At 39.6% G+C, this 27,063-nt stretch overlaps 1 protein-coding gene across 2 annotated transcripts in view; it reads left to right on the forward strand.

Moving 5' to 3' along the window:
- Window positions 1-2,818: 2,818 nt before the first annotated feature.
- The window catches only part of LOC753735 (BMP-2-inducible protein kinase), a 67,261-nt gene continuing 43,016 nt past the window's right edge, over window positions 2,819-27,063 (forward strand). For both annotated transcript variants that reach the window (XM_030979034.1, XM_030979035.1), the window contains exons 1-3: window positions 2,819-3,140; window positions 18,346-18,464; window positions 21,016-21,121. In XM_030979034.1, coding sequence (XP_030834894.1) covers window positions 3,056-3,140; window positions 18,346-18,464; window positions 21,016-21,121 — 310 coding nt within the window. In that variant the 5' untranslated portion in view covers window positions 2,819-3,055. The remainder of the gene's footprint in view (window positions 3,141-18,345; window positions 18,465-21,015; window positions 21,122-27,063) is intronic.

The raw sequence follows: 27,063 nt of genomic DNA on the forward strand, positions 1-27,063 counted from the left end.
AGAAGGAGAGACAGAGGAAGGAGAGACAAAGGTAGGAGAGACAAAGGTAGGAGAGACAGAAGGAGAGACAGAGGAAGGAGAGACAAAGGTAGGAGAGACAGAGGTAGGAGAGACAGAAGAAGGAGAGACAGAGGAAGGAGAGACAGAGGTAGGAGAGACAGAAGAAGGAGAGACAGAAATCACAGATCCACAACTGTTGCGAATGGACGAATATTCATTTAGTGATTAATTAATACAAGATTATATCTAATTGGTAGTTGTTGTAAGTTGATTCATTGCTCCATTAATTATTTTTATATCTTGTTATGAAATGTAAATTCTTTGCCTGAACGCTAAAACATTTTTACAATACACAAACTTGGTTTTTATTTCAAATAGTATGAGACTACCAGTTAGTGCCCAGTAAATATACATGTACCAGTTAGTGCTCAGTTGTCTTGTTATATAACAAGTTCTCATACAATATACCTTATACTTGTTAGTGCCTTGACCGTGTTGGATTGTACATCAGATACCTTTGATCTTTAATCATTTTTTTAGTTTGTACTTTCATATTTCGTTTATTTTGATAGCTGGTAGCCAAGGAGTATGAAATTTTATAGGTTATACATTGATGGCATAATTTGTATTTTATTTTAGCTAGTGCTCAGTTGTTGTTCGTTATATAACAGTGCCCTGACACATATACCAGTTAGTGCCTTGACCGTGTTGGATTGTACATCAGAAAATTTTAATCTTTAATCAGTTTTTTTAGTTTGTAATTGCCAGATCTTTTATCAGTTGTTTTAAGTTTGTAATTGCCAAATCTATTGATCTTTAATCAGTTTTTTAGTTTGTACTTGTACGTTATACCAACCTACAGGGCATTAAATGGTATAAACGTTATACCAACCTACAGGGCACTCAATTTATACCGCTTAGTGCCCTGTAGGCTGGTATAACATTTATACTATTTAGTGCCCTGTATGTTACGTGCCCTGTAGGTTGGTAAAACGTTTATACCATTTAGTGCCCTGTATGTAGGTATAACGTTTATACCATTTAGTGCCCCGTACACTGGTATAACGTTTATACCATTTAGTGCCCTGTAGATTTGTATAACGTTTATACCATTTAGTGCCCCGTACGTTGGTATAACGTTTATACCATTTAGTGCCCTGTACATTTGTATAACGTTTATACCATTTAGTGCCCCGTACATTGGTTTAACGTTTATACCATTTAGTGCCCTGTACACTGGTATAACATTTATACTATTTAGTGCCCTGTAGATTTGTATAACGTTTATACCATTTAGTGCCCTGTAGGTTGGTATAGCATTCATAACATTTAGTGCCCTGTAGGTTGGTATAACATTTATACTATTTAGTGCCCTGTAGGTTGGTATAACATTCATACCATTTAGTGCCCTGTTGGTTGGTATAACATACAATTAGTGCCCTGTTGGTTGGTATAATATGTATACTATTTAGTGCCCTGTACATTGGTATAACGTTTATACCATTTAGTGCTCAGTTAATAGATGCATTTATCACATCCTAGAAATGTTTGTACAATAACAAGTCATATATCTTGTAATTTTTGTTGTTGTATTTTTAACATTATCATATCCTTTGTACTATGCATATTTGTCAATACCGAATGTCTTGCTTTACAAATAAAAATAAAATTACCAAAACAAAATGATTGAAGGCCTTTTTAAAAAAATTATTTGTGGCTCTTAATGCATTAACAATTCATGAGTAATTTATAAATTAATGATTTTGCAATACATGAACTATTTTAAGATTAGGCAGAACCATCACTAAAAGGGTAACAATAAATTTGTAATTAATTCTGGCTACTGGTATCTTCAACATAAGCATCGAAGAAAATTAAAAGACAAAACCCAGAACTTGAAAAACTAAACAATTTTGGTGTAAATCTGGATTTCTGCTGTCTAGCAGATTGAAATAATTTGTTGTTATATTGCTAAGTTTATGCCTCATTTTATGTATTGTAATATTGCTTGGGGTCACAACTACATATTTTGCCTTTTGATTAATTGGTATCTCTTAATTGCTTAATATTTATGTTTAAATGTCAATCTCTCCAATATATCATTATCATACTCGTCAGAGTAACCTTATCCATCAGTCATACGCCAGGACCCATACAGCCTTAAAATCATTTAGAACTGTTTGTGTTAAAAAGTGGAATAAGTTACCCCATAATATAATTAGTAGTACTACATTGTCTTGGTTTAAAATATCTTGTAAAAAACATCTTTTCGACAGATTGCTATCAGATATGAGGTAGCCAGGTATGAAGTGTACGTTATGTGTGTGTGCGTGTGTGTGAGTGTGTTTGTGTAGTGTTGTAATTGGGGGGTGGGGGGGGGGGGTATACTCAACTGCATGTTTTGTTGTTACATTGCTGTTACATACACATGAGTTATACTCGTAAATATGTTACTCCTTGCCATTATAATTATACCTAATCTATAGTCTACTGTGTAAAGGGGCCCCGTTCACAAGCTGTGTTTCACTTGGGTCCCAAACTCCTATCATTCTTGTGTTCCTTGCTGTTATATATCTTGTACCATTGTTTATGTTTGATTTGGTTTGAATAAACTTAAACTTGAACTTGATCTTGAACTTGAAGTAGTTTATTACTGCTATTTTTATGAAACAAAAACAAGTGAATGTTTAGGGACGCATCATGTTGAGAACTTGTTAAAAATCTTAATTTGATACGAGTCGTGTATGCTCGAGGGGCGAATATTTAGAATCTATACCGCATTTGCGCTTTTCATGTTGACACAGGTCTCTTGGGCGATTCTCTTACACGTTCTCTCTTATCATATTTATTTCGCTCGACATCTATCTAGCTTATCATATAATCCACGCCTATGTCGGGCCACTGAACGTGGAATTTATTCCACAACCAGTCACAAATAAACTTATGTTGTAGCTGATCAGATCATATCGACGTGTGGATGTATTTTTAAAGACTACATGGATAGAGCTGTGAGATTGATTTACTGAGAAAGGAGTAAACTGGATTGAGATCAGGCATGAAGAAGAAATTTTCGTCGCTGCTCGGCCGTTCTTACACGGTCGGCCGATTGCAAGTCTCTGTCGAGGAGGTGATTGCAGAAGGTGTGTATTAACCAAAGACAATGGAGAGCAGTGTCATGAATGTGTAGGCCTACTGTTGATTGGATGGATGTGGTTGCTTTGAATTCTGGTATAGGCCTAGATCTTTGTCCAATTCTTTAATTAAGCAAGGCCAAGAGATTGTTGAGTTGTTGTGTTGCTCCTCGAACCGATGATGATGATTGATGTGGATGTTAGTTGTAATGTTATTTTTAGACCATGTTTTAAAAAAAAATATAGGCAAGGCCTATTCGCACACGGGTGCTCAACCAATCAACGGGCCGTTATTGTACTAATTATTGATCGATTATTTGACCGCCGGTCAACCCGTATGAGTATAAAAATACGCTTGCTTTAGGCCTAATACAATATTTATCACCTGACAAAGTGTTGCAGTGGCGCACGAAACGTTACTAGATCTAGCAATATTATTTTTTATTTTATTTTTTTTATATTTTTTTTTATTGGACTTTAAAAATAAAGAGTTGCTATTAATCGCAACTTATTTGCGATTGAAATCAATCGCATCTATGGCTGTACATTAGAGATGGGAGACTTCAAACTTGTGATGGATTTGAAGACTTGCGATTGATTTGGATCAATCGCAACTCTTTGGGCTCCATCATATTTCTTCCTTTATACAACTAAGTCTATTATCCTTTTTGTTTGTATAAACGCATCCTAAAATGAGTACAAAATGTAACATGCCAAATATACTGATGTATTATACAACATGTGAAATATGAAAATAAACTGAAACTGAAACTGATGAGCTCAGGAAGGGGATTTTCTCTTTGTAAAATCTAGTTATAAGTAGGGTGTCTGATCGCGCACCCGATGTTGTGTGCTAAAATTCTTCCCATAGAGATTACACGCATCCCTATGCAGTCTACGTGCATTGCGCGACCATGCAAAAAAAGTCAATTTTTTTTTTTCAATTCGAGATTCAAACCTTTATCTGTTGTGATCCTGAAGGTGATAATCAATAAATGAGGTGTCATATGAAAGAGCAGGTGAATTCCAATATTTCCCAAGGGGCGTAGCCCCCGAAATTCTAAAAATATCTTGGTCAAAACAGCAATTGAAACATTGTGTCCTGGCTAACTCTGAGGTTTGTCACTTTTGAGATATGACGCCCCGATCGATAAGTAGTCCCAGTCCTAAGGAACAATTCTATGTGCTTATTTTTTCGCTAGCCCCCAGGGATCACAACTGATAACAGTTTAAAAATACCCTTCTCGCTATTTGGTGGATCAGCTAATTAGGGGGCGTGCGCTCCGCTCAGTCCAAACCATGGTTACATCGCGTAACATCTCCGCGTACGAACGAAACCCCAAATTCAAGTATGGGTGGCCATTCGCGGCATAGAACCCGGAAGTGAATACACGTTATAGTCAATGGCAATATCGCGGAGACATCTCCGCGATATTGCCATTGACTATAACGTGCATTCACTTCCGGGTTTATTGTGCGACGAACGCCAACCATACTAGTCAATGGCACATGTCGCGGAGACAGCGTAGCTCAAGCTGCAAGTCGCGGATTGGCTTAGCAGCATGCGTACGATATGCATACGCTTGCATATCGCGCGATACAGCTGTTTGGCTAAATTTAGCAAAACAACATCACTCTGCGTGGACGTCTTTTTCGTCGATTTTGACCAAAATGATATGAATATACCAGCGTCTTGGAGGGGCTGTAACTTTTGATAGAAACATCGGTGAGACTTGAAATTTGAAATGTATTATTCTGATAACATTTTTCATTCAAATATCAAACAAAAATGGTGAAAAACGATCCCAAATTGAAAATTGAAAAATCGTTCAGACACCCTATTATAAGGTTAATGCCCTCTTGACTCTCAGCAGGCTACATTGATTTGTGTTCAATCATCACAAGAATACACCCGATACCCGATGGTGGCCTGTACTTACAGCAAAGAAGAAGAAAAAGAAGTGTTTCATGTACATCCCTGTAATTGTTTTTTTAGTATTTGATGGCCCAAAACTTTCACATTTTCGGAATTTTTCAATTTTTGACATTTATCGGCATCAAAATAGTTTCAAACATTAACTACAACAACTTCAAATGAAAGAATTATCCAAGGTATGAGTGATTTTAGGTATCAGAGTGCTCAAAATTTCAAATTACAACGGTAAAAAAAAAAAAGATTTAAAAAAAAGAACAAAATAATAATAATAATAATTTTGAACCTATAGTCTATACTGTTTGTCGATACCGATCAAAGGTGCCAGGGTGTCGCTCCGATCTTCCGATCCGATCAAAGCCCCAACTTTAACAGGGTATAGTTTCTGTACATGAACATAGGGCCTACAGTACATGATGTACATGTACAGATCAGGCCTTTGTGAATTTTTTAGCGGTGAGAAAGGAGAGTTGCCATAATTTGGCCTTAAACATATATAGGTCAGTAGACGATTGTCATCATGGTTACTGACATACATTGTAACAATTTCCTGAGCACTTCCAAGCTTATTTGCAGGCACAAATCTATTATATTGTATGGCTGCGATCAAAATCCTCATGTACATCTGTAATAGCTGGATAGGCCTAAACCTGCCTAGACTTTGATACATTTTCCAGGGACAAGCTTCTCTTTCCTTCTTGTTCTTTTATAGTGGACTCCAGTCCACATCTATGAAGCGACACATATACATGCTAATGAAATATATTTATGTAAACTGTTAGTTTAAATTGTATCTGTCATCATTTAGGAAGAATAATATTATTCTTTCATCAATTTTTGTCCCCTGAATGAAAAATTGTCTGAAAGTACATATATGTACATGTACATTGTACATGTGTAATTTTGTAACTCATGTGCATAAAATTAGTGCTTTAAACTTTGTTTAAGGAATGGACATATTCATCTACATGTACATTGCAGTGGCGGATCCAGGGGGGGGGGGGCCGAAACGGCCGCGGCCCCCCCTATTGGCAGCGCAAACAAAAGAGGAAAAAATAGAAAGGAGAAGAGGAGAAAAAAAGGAGAAGAGGAGAAAAAAAGGAGAAGAGAAAAGAAAGGAGAAGAGAAAAGAAAAGAGAAGAGAAAAGAAAGAAGAGAGAGAGAGAGAAAGAAAAAAAAAGAAGAAGATCCTCCCCCCCCCCCCCCCCCCCCCACCTCACTCCCACTCCGGGGTCGGAGGGACCGATTTTGTGTTCCCAAAATTTCCGATGAAGGGTTACTTTTCACGCAACAAAGTCCGGCCCGTAATACACACAAATCCAGCCCGCACTGACTCTACACACCGAAGATAAAGGGGTGCTTTCAAACTAAGAGAGGGAACATAAATGCGCATACCCTAGATAATACTGAGTGGGTGGGGGGGGGGGTGGGAAGGGGAAGAGAAAAGTCGGGTGAGAAAGGGGGAAAGACAAGGAAATGGCGCTAAGTGACAGTAACGACGAATAAGGGAAAAACTGTAATCGGGAGATTTGGGGTCATTCCAGAAGGCTTGGGAAACGTTATTGAATAGAGGGGGCCGGGCCGGCCGCATATAATCTCGAGCCACGGATTCAAAGTTAAACGTTACAAACAGCCCCTGCTTTTTGAAAAAAATTGAAAAGGGCACAATGTTTTGGATGTCTTTCAAATAGAAGCTATATACTTCACAGTCAAATTTTAAATTAACGGTAGAGCCGCTTCACAATTCTTATTTTGCCCTTCATTTGGATTCAGCTCATACCAACTCGCTTGTGCTTATATTTGAACTCATAGTGATAATGGACAGCGGCGGCGATCCTGGGCCCGATAGAGAGACACGTCCCCCCGGAAATTTAGATATATAGCTAGAAAGAAATATACATGTAACGGAAAGAACGTACATATTGGACTAAAGGATTTTCTAGAATGCATAATTTCAGCATTCTACATTGCAAAATCTCGCTTGGTCGCTCCGCTCCGGCCCTCGCCCGATAACACAAAACTAAGATATATGACGCTCCCGGTCGCGATTATTTCATGGTTGGTGTATACATAGATTTTTTTTCCCCTTTCATTTCTACTGACCTAATTGTATGCTATCACAATCATGATTGTTTCATTTTCCCTTTAAAGCATGCGTAGCTAGGGGCGGTAGGGGCAGTAAGAGGACATACATGTAGGACGAAAAAAGAAGCAGACAAAGAAACATTTTTGACAAGTCTAAAACGGGACAACAAATCATTTTCTAATTTAATGAATAAATTTAATGAATAATTTAAAGAAACGTTAAGCTTCTGCGCTTTGCGCTGGAGGGGAAAACTGAATTCAGAGAAGGATTAAGAGTCGGGAATGGAACAACGAATCATCTTCTTTCTCTCATAATTTAATGAAGCGTCAGAAGCTTACGCGCTACGCGCGGAAGGAGGAAAACTGAATTCAGACAAGGATTTAGAGTCGAGAATGAAACAACGAATCATCTTCTTTCTCTAATAATTCAATGAAACGTCAAAGCTTCCGCGCTTTGCGCCGCGGGAGAGGGGGGAACTCAATTCAGACAAGGATTAAGAGTCGAGAACGGTACTCTTTCTCTAATGATTCAATGAAACGTCAAAGCTTCCGGGTATGGAAACTGAATTCAGACAATGATTAAGAATCGAGAACGGTACAACGAATCGTCTTCTTTCTCTAATAATTTAATGAAACGTTAAGCTTCTGCGCTTTGCGCTGGAGGGGGTAATCTGAATTCAGAGAAGGATTGAGGGTCGAGAATGGAACAACGAATCATCTTCTTTCTCTAATAATTTCATTACACTATAAAAGGTCAAAGCTTCCGCGCTTCGCGCGGGAGGGGGAAAACTGAATTCAGACAAGGAATAAGAGTCGAGAATGGTACAACAAATCATCTTCTTTCTCTAATAATTCAATGAAACGTCAAAGCTTCCGCGCTTTGCGCGGAGGGGGGAAACTGAATTCAGACAATGATTAAGAACCAAGAACGGAACAACGAATCGTCTTCTTTCTCTAATAATTAAATGAAACGTCAAAGCTTCTGCGCTTTGTGCAAGAGAGAGAGGGGGGAACTCAATTCAGACAAGGATTAAGAGTCGAGAACGGTACTCTTTCTCTAATGATTTAATGAAACGTCAAAGCTTCCGCGCTTCACGCGGGAGGGGGTATGGAAACTGAATTCAGACAATGATTAAGAATCGAGAACGGTACAACGAATTGTCTTCTTTCTCTAATAATTTAATGAAACGTTAAGCTTTTGCGCTTCACGCGGGAGAGGGGTGAACTCAATTCAGACAAGGATTAAGAGTCGAGAACGGTACTCTTCTTTAATGATTTAATGAAACGTCAAAGCTTGATTCAGACAATGATTAAGAATCAAGAACGGTACAACGAATTGTCTTCTTTCTCTAATAATTTATTGAAACGTCAAAGCTACCGCGCTTCGCGCGGGAGAGGGAAGGGGGGGGGGGGACTCAATTCATACAAGGATTAAGAGTCGAGAACGGTACTCTTTCTCTAATGATTTAATGAAACGTCAAAGCTTCCGCGCTTCGCGCCGGAGGGGGTATGGAAACTGAATTCAGACAATGATTAACAACCGAGAACGGTACAACGAATCGTCTTCTTTCTCTAATAATTTAATGAAACGTCAAAGCTTCCGCGCTTCGCACGGGAGGGGGTATGGAAACTGAATTCAGACAATGATTAACAACCGAGAAGGGTTCAACGAATCCTCTTCTTTCTCTAATAATTCCATGAACATTAAAGCTTCTGCGCTTCGCGCGTAATGGGGGGGGGGGGGAGGGGACAGCGAGCTGCCCTAATATGAATTTGTTATATCTTTTCTCGTGTATTTTGATGATAAATAACACTTTCACAAAATACATATTATCCTCAAATTTTTGCTCGCTCGCTTCGCTCACTAGCCGAATTGTGAAACCAGAAAATTACTTTTTCGGGCAAGAGGCTTCAGCCCCCCCCCCCCCCCCTCCCCTGATGAAAATGTCCAAAAAAAAATACCGGTATGGTGCTTCTAATATGACCTTGTCAGTATTGGCATGTTGAGTTGAAAAACTGTCTGCGCAATTTTCAAATTTCCGGCCCCCCCTATTGGAAAGTCCTGGATCCGCACCTGCATTGTCATCATTTATGAAGTTAAGTACATTTAAAATGCATGTAGTATCCAGCAAAATATAGTAGTTAACTAGTCAACATTGAGCTTTTTAAGATCAAAAGTGAAACTTATATAGATTGTAGACCTACAGTGTTACTTGTTCATGTACTGCACCTTAAAGGCTTAAAATGGTGTGAAAGTACTTCTACACATACATTGTTGACACAGGAAGTTCCAGTCATTGTTTAATGTTGAGAGCCTTATCAAACCATGTTATTTTTCACACCCAGAGGGCCTACTTCGGTGACTACATGTTAGTACAAAGGGAGAGCAGGATGCAGTCCTTATCTCAATTATACATGTACATGTATAGTGCAACCAGGGAGCTGTATTACAATTCCCTGGTGCAATGTTGCTTGTGAAATGATATACATGTACATATATGTACACCTGTATTGTATAAATTTCACTGACCTTTATAAAATGTAAATGTTAGCCATTTGCAACAATGTAATGTAGGGATAACTTAGTTTCATCAAACATTTTCATTTGATTTCATGCTATTCCCTGGCAGTCTGATCTTATACAGTACAGTGTACTGGACATGTAGAACCAGAGAAGGCATTTACAACTACGAAAGCAAGTCAGTTAAACTGATGACTGATATTGTGCATATTGATTTCATGCCAAATATCCAAATACATTTACATCGATATGAAGTTATGAACACTTAGTAGTTTGTATGTGCTTGCGCAGATCAAATCCTTCCAAAGAGAACATGTATAGGGCTATAGGCCTACAAACAGGGCTGAATTGTGCTAAATAATTTTTTTTTTTTTTTTTTTAGCAGATGTTTCTGCATTTATATTTTATTGATAAATCAAATATAAAACATTCAAATACCAATAATAGTAATTGATTTACTAAATTCCATAAATTCTTTTAAATTTGATTGAAATGTGGTAAACAAAACAAATCATTTACCGGTACACATTGCAATTTCTCCTTGTTTTTAGCCTCTAGTATAATTATGTACCAGTATAAAAATTTAAATAAAATAAACAAAATTTGTTTTGAAATTACTCAATAACATTCTTGTGTACAGAAAATCTATCAAATAACATGGAACCCCTCCTCATATTTTTTGAAAAATCCAGACAAGTAATTAAGAATATATTTTTACGTACATGTAGCCTAAAACTTTATTTGTTAACTATATGTACATGGACATGTACATACAGAAAATACATTCAATTTACAGAAATACAGACAATTACATTTTTTTGATTGAACAACAACAAAGTAAACATCTGTACACAAAAGGCTGCATCCACTAGCACCTCCCTCAGTTCTTCAGAGTCAGGTGACAATATTACTACTTACTATGAATCAGGTGATGTAGTACTCAAGTACAATACACTATACCGGTAAACACCTTTTAATGGTTCCACTAGCAAGTGCATTGACCTGTGGAAACCCTTTTCGTGCTATGGAATTAAATATCATGCACAATCAGTACTTTCTTTTGTATTTTTTGTGATTCGAAATTCCACAAATTCTTTTTAAATGCATCATTTTACTGAAAGAAATTCACTTCAAACTTCCTACTATACTGAACAGTATGTACTAGGATGGACTTTACACAGATTTTGAAAAAGTACTTTATTTTAAAGTAGCCACAGGTGTACCGGTACATGTGTAGATGCAGTAAATTTTGTTTTGATTAAACACTGTATCATGGGGAATGAAATTAAATTTTGATGAAGAAGTTCAATCTCCATGTCTGTAGCTCTAGTGGAAAGGACATGATTGATTCATCATAAAATGCTTGTAAGTCTTAATTCAATAATTTACACATACCCGTACAATGGATTGTAATGTGAATCTCAGAGAGTTGTATCTATAGGCACTACATGTACAGTGTACATGTAGGAACCTACAATGTACATGTATAACCTGACATTTACTACCTTAACAAGTGAATTGAATTTGATCCAGAGGGCTTGTGACATTCATTCAAATCTGTTGATCTCCATGTATGTGTACATGTACCTACTCTCAATTACTAAGATATTTGGTTTCCTCATTAACTAAAAATTAAATCTCATGTAATGTAAATATGAAGGGTTGGATGATCTTGAACATGAGTTAATAAGTTATTAATTCACAAAATTGTAGCTATTTACAGCTGCATTGATTTTATGTGCCAAGTCCTGCAAACTATACATGTACTGTACAGTACAGTACAGTATGTACTTGCATGCCCAGAGAATCATTTTCATGACAGTGTAATGTGGTACCCGAGTACACTCCCAGGCTTACAAGCGAATACTCAAATATTCGGACGCCATGTTTTTTTAATAATTTTTTTGATTTTTTGTTGTTGTTTATTTTTGTTTGTTTTTGTTTATTTTTTGGATTTTTGGATTTTTTGGATTTTTTTTGTTGTTGCCACCACCATACCACTGGTGCAGTATCCCAGTATCGCCGAAAACCCATGCAATTTTACTTCGAGTTGCAGTTGAAGGCGCCGATTTAATAATAATAATAACAGTAAACATTGCTGTTTTAAAAACCAAAGATGGCAGAATAATTCATTGTCCTCAGAGTCCAAACAGAAATTCAGACATTTGGTCCCAGTTTCTGAGTGGTGAGTTTGACAGTGCTTGAGTTGGGAAACATTTTTACCTACTGTACCATGCCAGCGGCCGCCGCTCTCCCTGGCACGGGTAAGCGTCGGCCTGGACAGTTTTTTTAAATTTTTTTATTTTATTTATTACAAATTCATACAATTCACTGAAATGCCAAATATATTCAAACTTGGTTTGATGCTTTGCTTGATGCGAGTGCCTGAAGATACATGTACACGTATTAATGTACTTTACCTACAGAAGTATCTGTTTATAAATTATGACAAAACAGCTACCGCTAACCCTGAAGAGATGTTAGTGCTGTAATTTCAGCTCAGTTTGATCTTTGGCTTGCTTGATGCATACAGTATACATGTATACATGTACCTGAACTCTGAAGTAAAGCTACTCCTGCTATACAGTGTATGTACATGTACATTGATGAACACAGTGTACATGTGCATGTACCGTATTTGCCGGCGTAAAGGCCGCAGTATTTTCAGAAGAAAAAGTATCAAAAAGTCTGGGTGCGGCCTTATCGCAACAACAACAAAATTCAGCGGTCAAAACAGCACGTCCATTTAAACATCTGGGACTTAACCAGTACAGGACATTTCTAGAATAATTCCACACAATTTTATGTTGCATTGTTGACATGAAGACGAAAATAAACTGCATAACTTATTTTTCTAATAAAGATCTGCTGATAGATCTAGATCTAAGTCCGTACCATTGCATCGCCAAAAAAGTAAAAGAAGGGACCGGTCCGTTATGGAACGTAACTGCGCATTTAGCCGAAGTCGCAATTTTGTATTACACTGCACATCGTGGTAGGGTACATCGTAGGATACCAAATCTGCCTGCGATACAGTACTAGCTTAAAAATCATTGAAGATCTGCATCATCTGCTATTAAAATTACGATCATTTATGACGTAAACTTCTTGTAAATATATAAGATTATTAATGAATGTGGTATCAGTTTATAAGAAAAATAGTGTTCTATGAGAAAATTACGATTTTTTTGTTTGGTCCGTTTATTTTTTTTCTCTCTACGAAATGTCAAAGTTGGGGGTGCGGCCTTATCGCCGGCAATTAGGGTACAATATATTATACATAAAGATACACTGTACGTATACAATGTACATTGTACAGTGTATGTGTACGGTATAATAATCCTTCAAACAGTGCAATTAACATGACATGATGATGGACTTGCTGTTTTATAGTTTAAAGAAATACATTTATTTAAATGTTTATTCATTCATTATCTTATAGCTGAAACATTTATTCGGGATGAAAACATCAGTTGTGTGAGTCCTGTTCCATGTTCATCCTGGTTCTTGGTTTCACAACACATCTTTCTGTATGGATTCACTCAGTATTGGACAAGGAGATGGAAAGCGATATTGGGCAATTTTATTTTCTAATTTCTAAGATAGATTTTTTTTTAATTTGTTCGTTTTTTTAAGTCTTTGTAGATTCACCAATTCAGTTTTGATATGACAATTGCAAAAGTCAATGTTGCTTTCAAGAAAGGTTTTTGTTTCTGTATGCTATTTCCTCCAAGTTTGGATGTGACCTACTGTACATGTAGATCAAAATATCAAGTGGTACTCAAGAAGACAAAACTTGGTCACCTGAATCCATCGCTCCAAGGTTCTTCTCTTCATTTCAGTAATGAATAAAACATTACCCATAATTCAGTGGAATAAAGATCCTTTGTGATGCCCCTCATCATGTGACCTGGAGCTTTGTATTCAAGAGAAGGTTGAGGTCTGGTTAAGAACTAAAGAAGATGAAGAATAATTTCTCTGCCTTTTTTGTTTTTTTTGTATGTGTCGGTTGGGAAGAACATAACACATGTAGAAATGTCTCTCAACAAGGATTACTCTTCAAATGCCCTCATATTAAAAATATGTTGAGAATTACCAAGTGCAAAGTGTGTACCAAAGATTAATGTGTGGTCCCATATACACATTTCTGTGTGCAGTGCTTGTGATTTTCAGCAAGATCAAGTCATTTTCTCTTCATTTTGATAATTCTGAAACCTCCAATAAGCAGGAATTCTTAGGAACTTCATAATCAACCTTTCCCAATTGCTTTCAAACAGATTCTCTGACAATGTAATCGCATTATGACCCATACTCAATTTTACCTTTAAAGACGACAGGAAGTGAAAAGTATTGTTTGTTATTCGGCTGCTTCAAGAAAAATGCAGCAATTTGCCAAATTAGAGGTCTTCTTTCATTCCTACAGGCAGAAATTAAAATTTCATGAGTCCACTAATGGAAAGTAAAGATGGATGCTGTACATGTAGTTTAGAGAATCATTTTTTATTGACTGTTTAGAGAAATGTGGGCAACGTGATGAATGAAGATGATATACAAGCACACTTACTGTAGTGAACATGGAATGAAGACAGGAACAAAGTAGAGCAATAATTGAAGAAAGCATGACTTTAAGTCATTTATTTGTACATGTACATTACCTGTTTATACATGTACATATATTTGAAGAAGAAAAACAATGAAATTACTATAAAGATCAAGTCTGTAGCCCCTAATTGTAACAAATGCTGGCAGTAAAGAACAGAACATTTGGCAAGAAGAAATGATTGTTGCAGAAGACAAACTTATTATTGAAAATCGAGGCCTTTTAGCATAAATTTGGCAAATGAACAACTTAATGTACACATTGGATCTTAAAGCCCACATGCATCTATGATGACCACCCCTTTCATGAATATATTGTACATCGTAAGAGATCTTTGAGGACAATGGATTAATGTTTCTCTATTAATTATTAGAGTTTACAATTATTCATTCAAAGTTGCAAGCACTGTTTACGTCTTCTAAAGCAGAGTAAGAAATATGAATAAGTTGACAAATTACTGTCAAGTGTAGTTGGAGGCAGGCAGATGGTTTGAAATTGTACATGTTAATTTAACAAAGAACCATGCTACACCTGTATGTACATCTGTCATACAGTGTACTGGGCAGTAGGATATGTCTGTATTGATGGATTGGGATACTTGCATACATGATACTTGTGGCCAAGGGCGAAGGCATCTGTCTGCATAATTGGCCACTGGACAAGATCAATGTTGGAATATATTAACTTTGACCAAATGATACCATGTTCAAGTTGACCTGCGGCATGACAAGGGGCCCTGGTTAAAGTCGTCCTTTATCCTTTTTTGAGTGAAGGCTTGTTCAGATATATGGCACGGTAAACTGCTGAGAAAAAGGTGCCACCTCGTTTAAAAAAAAAAAGAATGTGTAAATGAATGGCAACTGTACGAATTCACTGAGCTCGATAATAGACGATACAGAAGTGTGATGCGAGAACGTTGCTCTTTTGCCGCATGTCTGAACAAGGCCTAAGATTCACATTTAGATTATATTCAATATGGTAAACACTGCTACTTAGCCTAAAAAAAACAAGTACATGTGGGCTCACACATGCACAGAGAGGCCTACAAATGTACAGTATCAAGCCTCCACAATAAAAAGGGTCCTAGAGAAACTACTGTATAGTGTATACCCTTGAAATTCAGGAAGACTGCCTCCTATCAATAATTCTTCATTTGTTTAAAAACTTTGAAAGAAATCAAGAATAACTTTCTCTGATTCAAAAAAAGGAATTTTTATGTTACTGGACGCAAAGACGGCAAAGTCTATTCCTCCATCTATTTCTAAGAAATGTAATAATTTGATAATTCTCAATACAGAACAAAGGGCGAACCCTGCATGCACTAGAGGTTCTTCATACAGTTTATATGTAGGAAGAAACTAAGACAATGAATGCTAATTCTTGACTGAACTGGTGCAACGATTGTAGATATCTTACAGTGAATTAGGCTAAACTGTAATACTGTAGGCCTACATGTTGGACATGTAAGCTGTAAAAGTGTATGTGCTTTGCATATTTTTTGTAAATAGTGATGGCCTACACTGTACATGAATCTGCACATGCGGTAGGATTGCAAGCATGTTGCATAAGCCTTCAATTTGGACACACTATTTGCATTGCAAGATCCCATGCGTTTGATTAGACGAATCAGTGTCTGAAGGTCACACACTGCACTTAGTAAGAAGATATTGAAACAGAACATTGATCTGGTTCAGGAAAACACCCAATGTGTGACATACGGTTATGAGTCACAGTCCTGCTATTGCATTGTTTGTTATTGTACAGGGCTTTCAATAGGTCTGTTTTCATCAGCTCGAGATATTTCCCGATATTTCTGATGTGGGAAAGGATCTTGAAGTTACAAATCACGTCTTCATCAACTCGAGACTTCATCAACACGAGACTTGACCTCGAAACTTGAAATTCGAGCTCAAGAAATTAGTTCGCGATATTTATCGTGCAAGTCTTCGGGCTGGTGAGGACGCACCAGACAAATAGCGGGACATTTGGCAAACTAGCCCAAGATATCTTGGAATGATTGTCCCGACCAAATATCCCGCTAAATGCAACTTTGGGCTGATGAAAACGCAAATTAACTGGATAATTTGTGATCGGGATAGTTCAAATAGCGGGATATTTGGCAATCTGGAGCTGATGAGGACTGACCTTATGTGTCACTGAAGAATGCTGGGCACACACTATCAAGGCCAAACATGGAAGGGTCTCTCCAGGCATGGTTCCAAGATAAACTGGGCCCCCATATCAAACACAAAGCTTAGCTAGTAGGGGCAGTTACACTGTCATCCAAACACGCCAAAAAATGCCAAACCGGAGCCTGGCCGCGATGTTACCAAGGGCAACTACGCTTTACCGGCAGACATGCCAAGCCCCAAACATTCCAAAACGAAGTGTGATCTTTTGGCGTGTTTTGGCGTGTTTGGCAAGTATAACCGCTCGCAGTTGTAACATCGCGATGTTAGGCACGTGACTTCCGGCACTTCCGGATTGTTACCCGCGCTCTTTTAAACCACGTTCTTCCCGTGTGATATTTATAGCATTTCCATCGTCGCGCGTGTTATCCGTTCATTCAGCTCCGTTTGTTCCAATTCCGTTAACTCATCCTTTATTCAATCTTCGTTATTCCCGTCTGGCCATATCTGTCTAGTAGTAGTATTTGAGTGTTTTGTTAGATTAATTAATATGGAAGTGAACAATTCCCATTGGACTGATGATGAGATGAAGTTCTTGATTTCGATGTGGAGGCAGGGAGAGCTCCTCCACCAGACTTCCAAGCGTCCCTGCAAACGTGGGGAAAAGGGCTTCAGAGAAATGAGTGAAAGCATGAAATTAACAATTAACAACGATGATTTTCTTAACCTTCCCATATCGTTTTTACTACTAGATTTCGATTGAATTTGGGAAAACTGAATCACCAGCCGTAGTCCATACTTCGTAACTTATCCACTCTTGCCTCAAATACTACACGCGAGATAAACAAAACATATCGCATGCACGCGCATGGGATGTATCGCTATTTAGCTAGCTATAGCGCTAGCTGGAAATTGCGCGCGCTAAAAATCTTATAGCAGGCCGGGGTCAAAGGTCGGGAAGACTGCACATGCGCATTACCAACCGAAACACGCCAAAACATCGCTGAACAGCTCCGTCGGTTATGTTTAAGCACAAGTGTAACCGGGTGCACGAAACATCGCGACTTTTCAAAATGAGGTATTTGACAGTATAAATGCGCCTAGTGATTGTAAAATTGATTGCATTGATCACCATGTGCCATTGTCAAAATCAATTGTACTAACATTGCTAAGCTATGTGTTACAGGGCCCTGTTCTTCTAATTTGTTTGTTTGGTACAGCAGAACCTAAAAGAAAAGGTTGAGTTCTAGTCAAGCGATTGCATTGTGAAAGAAACATTGTGGAATCGATCAGAAAAGATTGATCATCTAGCGTATTTATGTGTATTGAAAGGTTCTGGAATCATTGAAATGCTAAGAAATTTGGCCCAGTCTTGGTAAAGTTACAAGCACTGTACACAGAAAGATGTATATGGGACTAAACAAACACGTGGCGAAAAAATCCATCCCAATTTTTATGATGTTTGTTGTTACGTGCCATATTTAGAATATTAAGGCATTTGACTTTTGAAGAGCCATGCTTTTTAGGGAACATGTTTAATCTGATATTCTTTCAGACTTGCATAATACAATGATAATGCTGACAAATTATTTTTCACCTCTTCCCAGAACTCAACCTTCTCTTTAAGATAAAAAGTTTTATACAAAAGACAAATTTGATATCATCTGGTAAGAGCCAGAAGGGCATTTATTCTGTGTTAATGTATATATGAGTTAGTCCTCTTCTGGCTTCAAGCAGACGATATGATGTCTGAAGACTGGTGATTGTGGAATCAGAGCTAAGCTTTAGCTTTAATGTACCCCAGGTATGTTCATCAGTATTCTATTGGGATTTGGTTGGAATTCTGCCAACAAAACATAAGTCCCCCTCTTCCCCAATTTCCCTTTCCCATCATTTTAAAAAACAACTGACTAATGACACTTTTTTTCATTTTGTTGATTCTGCAGGTGGGTTTGCCCTGGTCTTCCTGGTCAAAGGTCGCAATGGAATGCATTACGCTCTCAAGAGGATGTTTGTCAACAACGAGCAGGATTTGGTTGTCTGCAAGAGAGAGATCAAGATTATGGTAAGGATTAAAAAGGAAGAGTAGGCTGGTCTTTTTTAGCTCAAGTTTTCAACAAAATGATTATGGTGAAGACACATTAGGCCTGCCCTCATCAGCCTGAGTAGGCCAGATACATTTAGCTCGCTATTTCTGAACCGGGAAATTAGCCAGACCATGAAATAGAGGGCTATTTGGCAGGTGAAGACGCAAATAGCGGTTATTTGCTCGGGAAATCTACCCAAGATATCTTGGGCTAGTTTGCGAAATAGCCTGCTTTGTGGTCCGTTTTCACCAGCTCGATGACTCAGGAAGATTTCTCGATCCCGGCATGTGCCTTATTGTGTTAGCTAGAAGGGTTGTTCTCGCACTACGCATTTGCGAACACTGAGCAAATTTTCAAGCTTGAGTTTCAAGCTGATGAGTACACGATTTGTAAACTTAGGGGTAATTTCCCAGATCACAAAATAGCGGGCTATTTGGCCAACTCAGGCTGATGAGGGCAGGCCTATTTAGACTATCATGCTCTTGTATCTTGAGCTGATTCCTTGAGCAAGCAGGGATCACTTCAGTCAAGTTTATAAAGATGGGGAACTGGAACTCGTACTTTTTTCTTAGAAATGCTGATTGGTCTAATGACAATGTTAAAGCCCCTCTAAAGTGTTGGGAGCCCCAAATTTGCCAAAAATTTTATGGCAAAATTTTACTTGAATTTTTGTATCATAATTTGAAAGAATATGTCATTTTAGACACACTTCTGCAAAGATCCCCCCCCCCAAAAAAAAAAAGTATTTGAAGACAAATATTGATACAATTTAAGTGAAATTTTGCCATCAGATTTTTGGGCCCCAACACTTTAGAGGGGATTTAAAGGCCCACTTTACTAGTTTGGCAAAGTGTGGTTAATACAACGTTAATTACGGTAAGAAAAAGAGGATCATGGGTTAACAATGGTCACCGATTAGGCATTGTTTGCTATTTAGAGGGCGCAAGTAGCTATAAGTAGTGCAGTGGGACTCTGTGGAGATGAACCTATTCACTGCGAAGGGAAGGTTTGTGGGGAAAACCCAAAATGTGCTGCTTGCACTATTATTAAAGCAGCCTGAAATTTCTCTGAAAAAGAAAGGGAGGTTTTCACTTTCTACATGACGGTTGGGTTATTACACTGTAGGGTCTAGAAGACTCACACCCCCCTCCCCCTCCCCTCATGCCCCTTCTCTCTCCTAATAATAGAAATAAAGAGATGGAGTCAATTCTATATTCTACAGAATCGATAGCACATATTTGATAATGATTGATAAATCTATCCAAAATTGTTAAACAAAATCTTTACAGAAGAAGAGAATTATATTGTGAAAGATTAGATATTTGCTTATAACTTTTCAATATAATTGCTTCTAATTTTGACAGGTATCATTTTAAGACACACAACAACTGGAAGGTAAAGATATGTGTAATGTCATTATGGGACTGCCTCTAACACTGTTAAATATATGTACACAATGATAAGTAATTTGGGATTGAAAGAAAAAAGGCTGCCTTCAGGAAGAAAATAAAATAGCTTTGGTGAATCTTGAAAAGTGAGCCTTCTAGTTATGTGTTCCTATCTCAAATATCTATTATTTGTCTATTTCCCGTTTTATATTGTATTGCACAGAAGCTCTACAAACAATGTATACCATGAGGCCTTTTTTGTTCTCTTCCTTTTTTCACTTTTAAAAACATTTATTTATGTATTTATTTATTTATTTTGTTTACTTGTTTCTCCCCATATCAAATGGACAGAATTGGACTAAACTATTTTATTTTTTCAATTCACTCACTGCAGCAAAATTGCTCTCAACTCTTTTGGGATTGGTCTATTTTTCATGATACTGAGTTTAAATCTTCTGTTATTCAGCTGAACTCCTCCTTGGTGAAAGAACATTACGACAGGGCTTACATATAGGCATCATGGGACTATTCCTTTCATCACATCACTCTCCCTACTTTCTCTTTTTGTCTCGCCCATTCAGACTTCCAAACATTTATGTTCGTAGCAATTAAACAAAAAGGTATACCACAGGATAAATGATTATTTTTTAAATATTGTTTAATGACACATCAAATAGCAAAAGGAACTTGAAGCATTGTTTCAAATTAACTTGATGAAAAATCATAGTCCACTTTCAATGATTTCCATGTATTATAAAAACGAAAAACCATTAATCTCAAAGGCTCGCCCGCGATTCTACAACATTTGTAGGCGAACTATCATCTAAGCTGACGTGAATATCAATTAATGTGTGTATGTCCCCTTTGCCATATAATAACTCTTTCTTTAAGAGTTCTTACAGATTTTGTGAACCAGTATGGGAACAGGCTAACTATATACAGGCGTACATGTATTTTGCAAATAGGCTAGTAAGTGCTTCCAGGCGATAAGAACATTGTACAGCTTGAGTACAGTGCGTCTTGGGAAATGTCTTTTCATGAAACCTGAACTGTTTTTCTTCCCTCCCCCCCCCCCCTCTCTCTCTCTCTCCCCCCCCCCCCCCCCCCCCCCCCCCCCCTCTCTCTCTCTCTCTCCGTCTAGTCTACGCTGTCAGGGCACAAGAACATCGTACCCTACGTAGAATCCAGCATCACGCGCAGCAACAGTGGAGTCTACGAGGTCCTCATCCTGATGGAGTATTGTAGAGGTAAGTCCAGCGTTTGTTATCATAGTCGGTTGTGGGAGATAAAAAGTCCCCGTAAGTTAGAGAAATTTAGGTACTGTACAGTCAAACCTGTCTACAGCGACTGCCCAAGGAACACAATAAGTGGTCTTTGTAGACAGGTTCCTTTAGTACATGTTTCAATGAGAAACCATTTTCAAGGGAAACAAAAAATGTGCTTGTTGTAGACAGGTGGTCACTATATAAAAGCAGGTTTGACTGTAATTGTGTGGTCAAAATTAACACTTTGCCTACTGTACCGTATGGCCCCTGTATAACGTCTATGGGAAGAAGAGACCTCGTTAGTCAATGGGTTAAAATGAAAAGCTTATGTCTTTGGGTCGTGTGACCATTGTGGTGATACTACATTGTAGCTGGTGCATGCATTTGACTATGTTATGGAAGGTTTAATCCCTTTGGTTAGAAATATTCTAAATTGATTGTTGCCATCCATGGATTATAATCAAATGTGAACGTGGCGTTGAGACGTCATCAGGCTTCATGATGATCCTTTGAGGATACAGGGTGTCAGTTCGTACATGATATACATACATGTAACCTAATGTGTAGGATTAAAGAGGAGTGTGAACACCTCTTGATACGTCATTGCAGGGATCGGATAGCTTAAGGAGATCATGATTGCAATCTTTCTAGTGTTCTGTTACTAAGTCATTGGACACCAGACACGATTCATCCGAGCAAAGAACAATACATTTACCTAAGTGTGAACAATATTGCACCCAGAGTGGACTTTAATCCCACTTAAGATGTTCATTATGTTCATATTAAAGTGTCTGTTAAAGGTACTACACTGTATGTCCCATTTGCAGGCCCCAAAAATGAAAAGGCTGAATTCCAAGGTCATTTGAAAGACATTACTAATTTAGAACTTACCTCAAAACAGAAGGGCCTAAAAATGGCTTTTAGTGGGAAAATAATAACCAGTAGTTGTCAAATCGACTTAGGTGATTGCAATCACATAAGTAATAGTCTGATTTTCAGACCTTTTCACCGAATGGTCGTACTCATACGTTTTGTGCTGTACAAAGAATCAATCCGTTCAATTTTAGCTATTACAAGAAGTGGGTTATAGACGTACATGTAGATCCATTAAAATGCTGATGTACCTGTTACATCTCATTTTATGTTTGTTATTACCAAAGAAAAAAAAGATGTCAGTCAGTCACTCAAATGACTCAATATAGTGTCTGTAGTCTAGAAGGCAAACAGATTTCCTTGCATAATTTGAATACTAGGACAGTGCTAATGTTTAAATTTCACAGATAGGACATACAAGACATATTCATAATTTAAGCAAAGTTCTACAGAATTTGATGTTGACTGCAAAAGGGACATCGTATCTTTAAGTAGCACTGTTAGGAGTTTTGTTTTTTCATCACAGCTCTGTAGAGTATATTTATATTGTAGCTGCCCCATATAATTATATTGATCTTATCATAATTATTATTATTATAAAAGTAAACTCTCTCTCTCTTCATTGCTAATGATATAGAATATCCTGATCTTGGTTACTACAAGTTGGAAAGAAGGCTTGCAAATGTATTTCAGTTGATTAAAACTCTATGTATGGGAGAATTACATTTGGTTTGTTCAATTACAAATGTTGTATACCGGTAGCAATTTGATAGTCATGTCATATACATCTTAGAGATGAAGGTAACAGTGATCACAACCTATTGTACTTCAATAGCTTTCAGTGCAATGGATCATGCATAGGCTTCTGCATAAGTACATCAAAGGAAAGTTTGTTGCCCTTTAGGTAGTCTTGACTCCAAACTTTAATCCCTTGGAAAGAGACGGCCTATTTTCACCTTCCAAAGATTCCATGCATTTCATAGTGAAGCACACTCTAGTGCCATTATTATTTTGAAAGTCTTTTGATATCAGCAATGACCTTTTATTTTTTCACCTACATGTACTTCCCCTCTTGTGCATGTACCATCCTATGTGTTATTCCACCACCAGAAATCCATGACGCAGAAGTGATTAGGTGGGGCATGGTGTTACGTTTTTGTCTGCATTGATTTTCATCAGTTTATTCAGCTTGCATCTTCACTGTAGATTAGTCTCTGCAGACAGACCCTGTATTGATTTTTATAAATCTAACTAATTTGAAGTAGGCTCACATGCACATGTAAATTAAGCCTCACTTCTGGGGGAGTATGATTATCTTTCTATCATCTATCATGTCTTGAAATAGTTTGATCCTTAAATATATACTATTCCTTCTAGATTCTCCCACTGTAGAACATAAGAGAGTTTAGTCTTAATCCCCAGACATACATCTTCATTTTTAAATGAGATTTTGGGGGCTTTGGCAGTTTAGGCTAGACCATTAATGGCTTTCATTTTCTTGCCATTTTGAGGATCCAGGTATTCTTCCACGCCATGGTTGTTATGCGATCAACGCCACAGACCTGGGGACCTGTGGTTTGATTGATCAGTGATGACTGACGGGAATGAGCGAACTCGGATCAGGAGAAACATTGAACAATTCACAGAAATAGAAAGGGGCAAGGGTCTAGAGAGGGTTCCAAGAATGGACCGAGGGGGTGGGGTGAAGGGAGATGTGTACATGTAGATGAATAGGACAGTGTCACAGGGAGAGGGTGGAGGTGTGGAGGGGGGGGGGGGTGGGGTGAAGGGAGATGTGTCCATGCAGATGAATAGGACAGTGTCACAGGGAGAGGGTGGAGGTGTGGAGGGGGGTGGGGTGAAGGGAGATGTGTACATGCAGATGAATAGGACAGTGTCACAGGGAGAGGGCCGAGATGTGGAGGGGTGGGGAGGTGGGGTGCAGGGAGATGTGTCCATGTAGATGAATAGGACAGTGTCACAGGGAGAGGGTGGAGGTGTGGAGGGGGGGAGGGTGGGGTGAAGGGAGATGTGTACATGTAGATGAATAGGACAGTGTCACAGGGAGGAGCCGAGGGGGGGGGGGGGGCGGGGAGGTGAAGGGAGATGTGTCCATGCAGATGAATAGGACAGTGTCACAGGGAGAGGGCCGAGATGTGGAGGGGGGGGGGGGGGGGTGGGGTGCAGGGAGATGTGTACATGCAGATGAATAGGACAGTGTCACAGGGAGAGGGCCGAGGTGTGGAGGGGGGGGGGGTTGAAGGGAGATGTGTCCATGTAGATGAATAGGACAGTGTCACAGGGAGAGGGCCGAGGGGGGGGGGGGGCGGGGAGGTGAAGGGAGATGTGTCCATGCAGATGAATAGGACAGTGTCACAGGGAGAGAGCAGAGTTGTGTGGGGGTGGGGTGCAGGGAGATGTGTCCATGTAGATGAATATGGACAGTGTCACAGGGAGAGGGCCGAGATGTGGAGGGGTGGGGAGGTGGGGTGAAGGGAGATGTGTCCATGTAGATGAATATGGTCAGTGTCACAGGGAGAGGGTGGAGGTGTGGAGAGGGGGGGGGGTGAAGGGAGATGTGTCCATGTAGATGAATATGGACAGTGTCACAGGGAGAGGGCCGAGATGTGGAGGGGTGGGGAGGTGGGGTGAAGGGAGATGTGTCCATGTAGATGAATATGGACAGTGTCACAGGGAGAGGGTGGAGGTGTGGAGGGGGGGGGGGGTGGGGTGAAGGGAGATGTGTCCATGCAGATGAATAGGACAGTGTCACAGGGAGAGGGTGGAGGTGTGGAGGGGGGGGGGTGGGGTGAAGGGAGATGTGTACATGTAGATGAATAGGACAGTGTCACAGGGAGAGGGCTGAGATGTGGAAGGGGGGGGGGGGTGAAGGGAGATGTGTCCATGTAGATGAATATGGACAGTGTCACAGGGAGAGGGTGGAGGTGTGGAGGGGGGGGGGTGGGGTGAAGGGAGATGTGTCCATGTAGATGAATATGGACAGTGTCACAGGGAGAGGGTGGAGGTGTGGAGGGGGGGGGGGGTGGGGTGAAGGGAGATGTGTCCATGCAGATGAATAGGACAGTGTCACAGGGAGAGGGTGGAGGTGTGGAGGGGGGGTGGGGTGAAGGGAGATGTGTACATGTAGATGAATATGGACAGTGTCACAGGGAGAGGGCCGAGATGTGGAGGGGTGGGGAGGTGGGGTGAAGGGAGATGTGTCCATGTAGATGAATATGGACAGTGTCACAGGGAGAGGGTGGAGGTGTGGAGGGGGGGGGTGGGGTGAAGGGAGATGTGTCCATGTAGATGAATATGGACAGTGTCACAGGGAGAGGGCCGAGATGTGGAGGGGTGGGGAGGTGGGGTGAAGGGAGATGTGTCCATGTAGATGAATAGGACAGTGTCACAGGGAGAGGGCTGAGATGTGGAAGGGGGGGGGGGGGTGAAGGGAGATGTGTCCATGTAGATGAATATGGACAGTGTCACAGGGAGAGGGCCGAGGTGTGGAGGGGGGGGGGGTGAAGGGAGATGTGTCCATGTAGATGAATATGGACAGTGTCACAGGGAGAGGGCCGAGGTGGGGGAGGGGGGGGGGGTGAAGGGAGATGTCACAGTGTCACAGGGAGAGAGCAGAGTTGTGTGGGGGTGGGGTGCAGGGAGATGTGTCCATGTAGATGAATATGGACAGTGTCACAGGGAGAGAGCAGAGTTGTGTGGGGTGGGGTGCAGGGAGATGTGTCCATGTAGATGAATATGGACAGTGTCACAGGGAGAGAGCAGAGTTGTGTGGGGGTGGGGTGCAGGGAGATGTGTACATGTAGATGAATAGGACAGTGTCACAGGGAGAGGGCTGAGATGTGGGGGGGGGGGGGGTGGGGTGAAGGGAGATGTGTACATGCAGATGAATAGGACAGTGTCACAGGGAGAGGGCCGAGGTGTGGAGGGGGAGGGGGTGGGGTGCAGGGAGATGTGTCCATGTAGATGAATATGGACAGTGTCACAGGGAGAGGGTGGAGGTGTGGAGGGGGGGGTGGGGTGAAGGGAGATGTGTACATGTAGATGAATAGGACAGTGTCACAGGGAGAGAGTGGAGGTGTGGAGGGGGAGGGGGGCGTAGCAGGGATGAGGGTGTTGACATTTTGACAAAGTGATCATATTCATGTTGCGTGTAGTCTCCCCATCTCTACAATATACATGTACATGTATGTAACTCTCTCTCTCTCTCTCTCTCTTTTCTCTCTCTCTCTCTTTTCTCTCTCTGCCTATCTCACTCTTCTCTCTCTGCCTATCTCACTCTTCTCTCTCTGCCTTTCTCACTCTTCTCTCTCTGCCTATCTCACTCTGCTCTCTACCCTGCAATCAATAGTTCAGAGAAATGGCATTGATGCAGTATGAAATTGAGACATAGGATAGGAAATTGAAATTGATTTACAGGATGTCCTCCTAAATCATGGAGCTAGAAAAATAACAGAGGAGCTTCAAGATAATCTTTCAATTTGCCGCTTGATTTCATCATATCCGAAGAAAAGGTTTTGCATCTTAATTGTTATCTGCCCCACGGTAACTGTAAAAAAACAAATTCGAGAATGTCTAAAGATTGCAAAATTTTATTTTTTGTTGGATGTGTTCTAGAAATGTTGGTTAAGTACCAGCAAATTCTGCTGTCCGAAATTCCATGAATTCACCACAGAGTGATTGTCACAAGACCACGTTTCATAGAACTTGTAATGCGAGAGCCAGGGAGCATCTTTAACTTTCAAAGGTTATGGTGCACTTTGAGCCTGAGCCTGAGAGCATTCAATCCACTTTACAGCACATTACACCTCATCACTTCGCATGCTCAGAATGCCTGTCCTCCTCATCAGCTTGAGTTTACCAAATAACCCGCTATTTTAACTATCCCGATTACAAAAAGTCTTCATCAGCTCGCAGTTGCAATTATCGGGATATTTGGTCGAGGTAATCAATCATCCCAAGATATCTTGGGCTAGTTTGCAAAATATCCCGCTATTTGTCCGGTGCGTCTTCACCATCACTAATAGCTAATT

Source organism: Strongylocentrotus purpuratus, unplaced genomic scaffold, assembly GCF_000002235.5.
Source record: "Strongylocentrotus purpuratus isolate Spur 01 unplaced genomic scaffold, Spur_5.0 spur5_scaffold_10, whole genome shotgun sequence".
Classification (NCBI taxonomy): domain Eukaryota; kingdom Metazoa; phylum Echinodermata; class Echinoidea; order Camarodonta; family Strongylocentrotidae; genus Strongylocentrotus; species Strongylocentrotus purpuratus.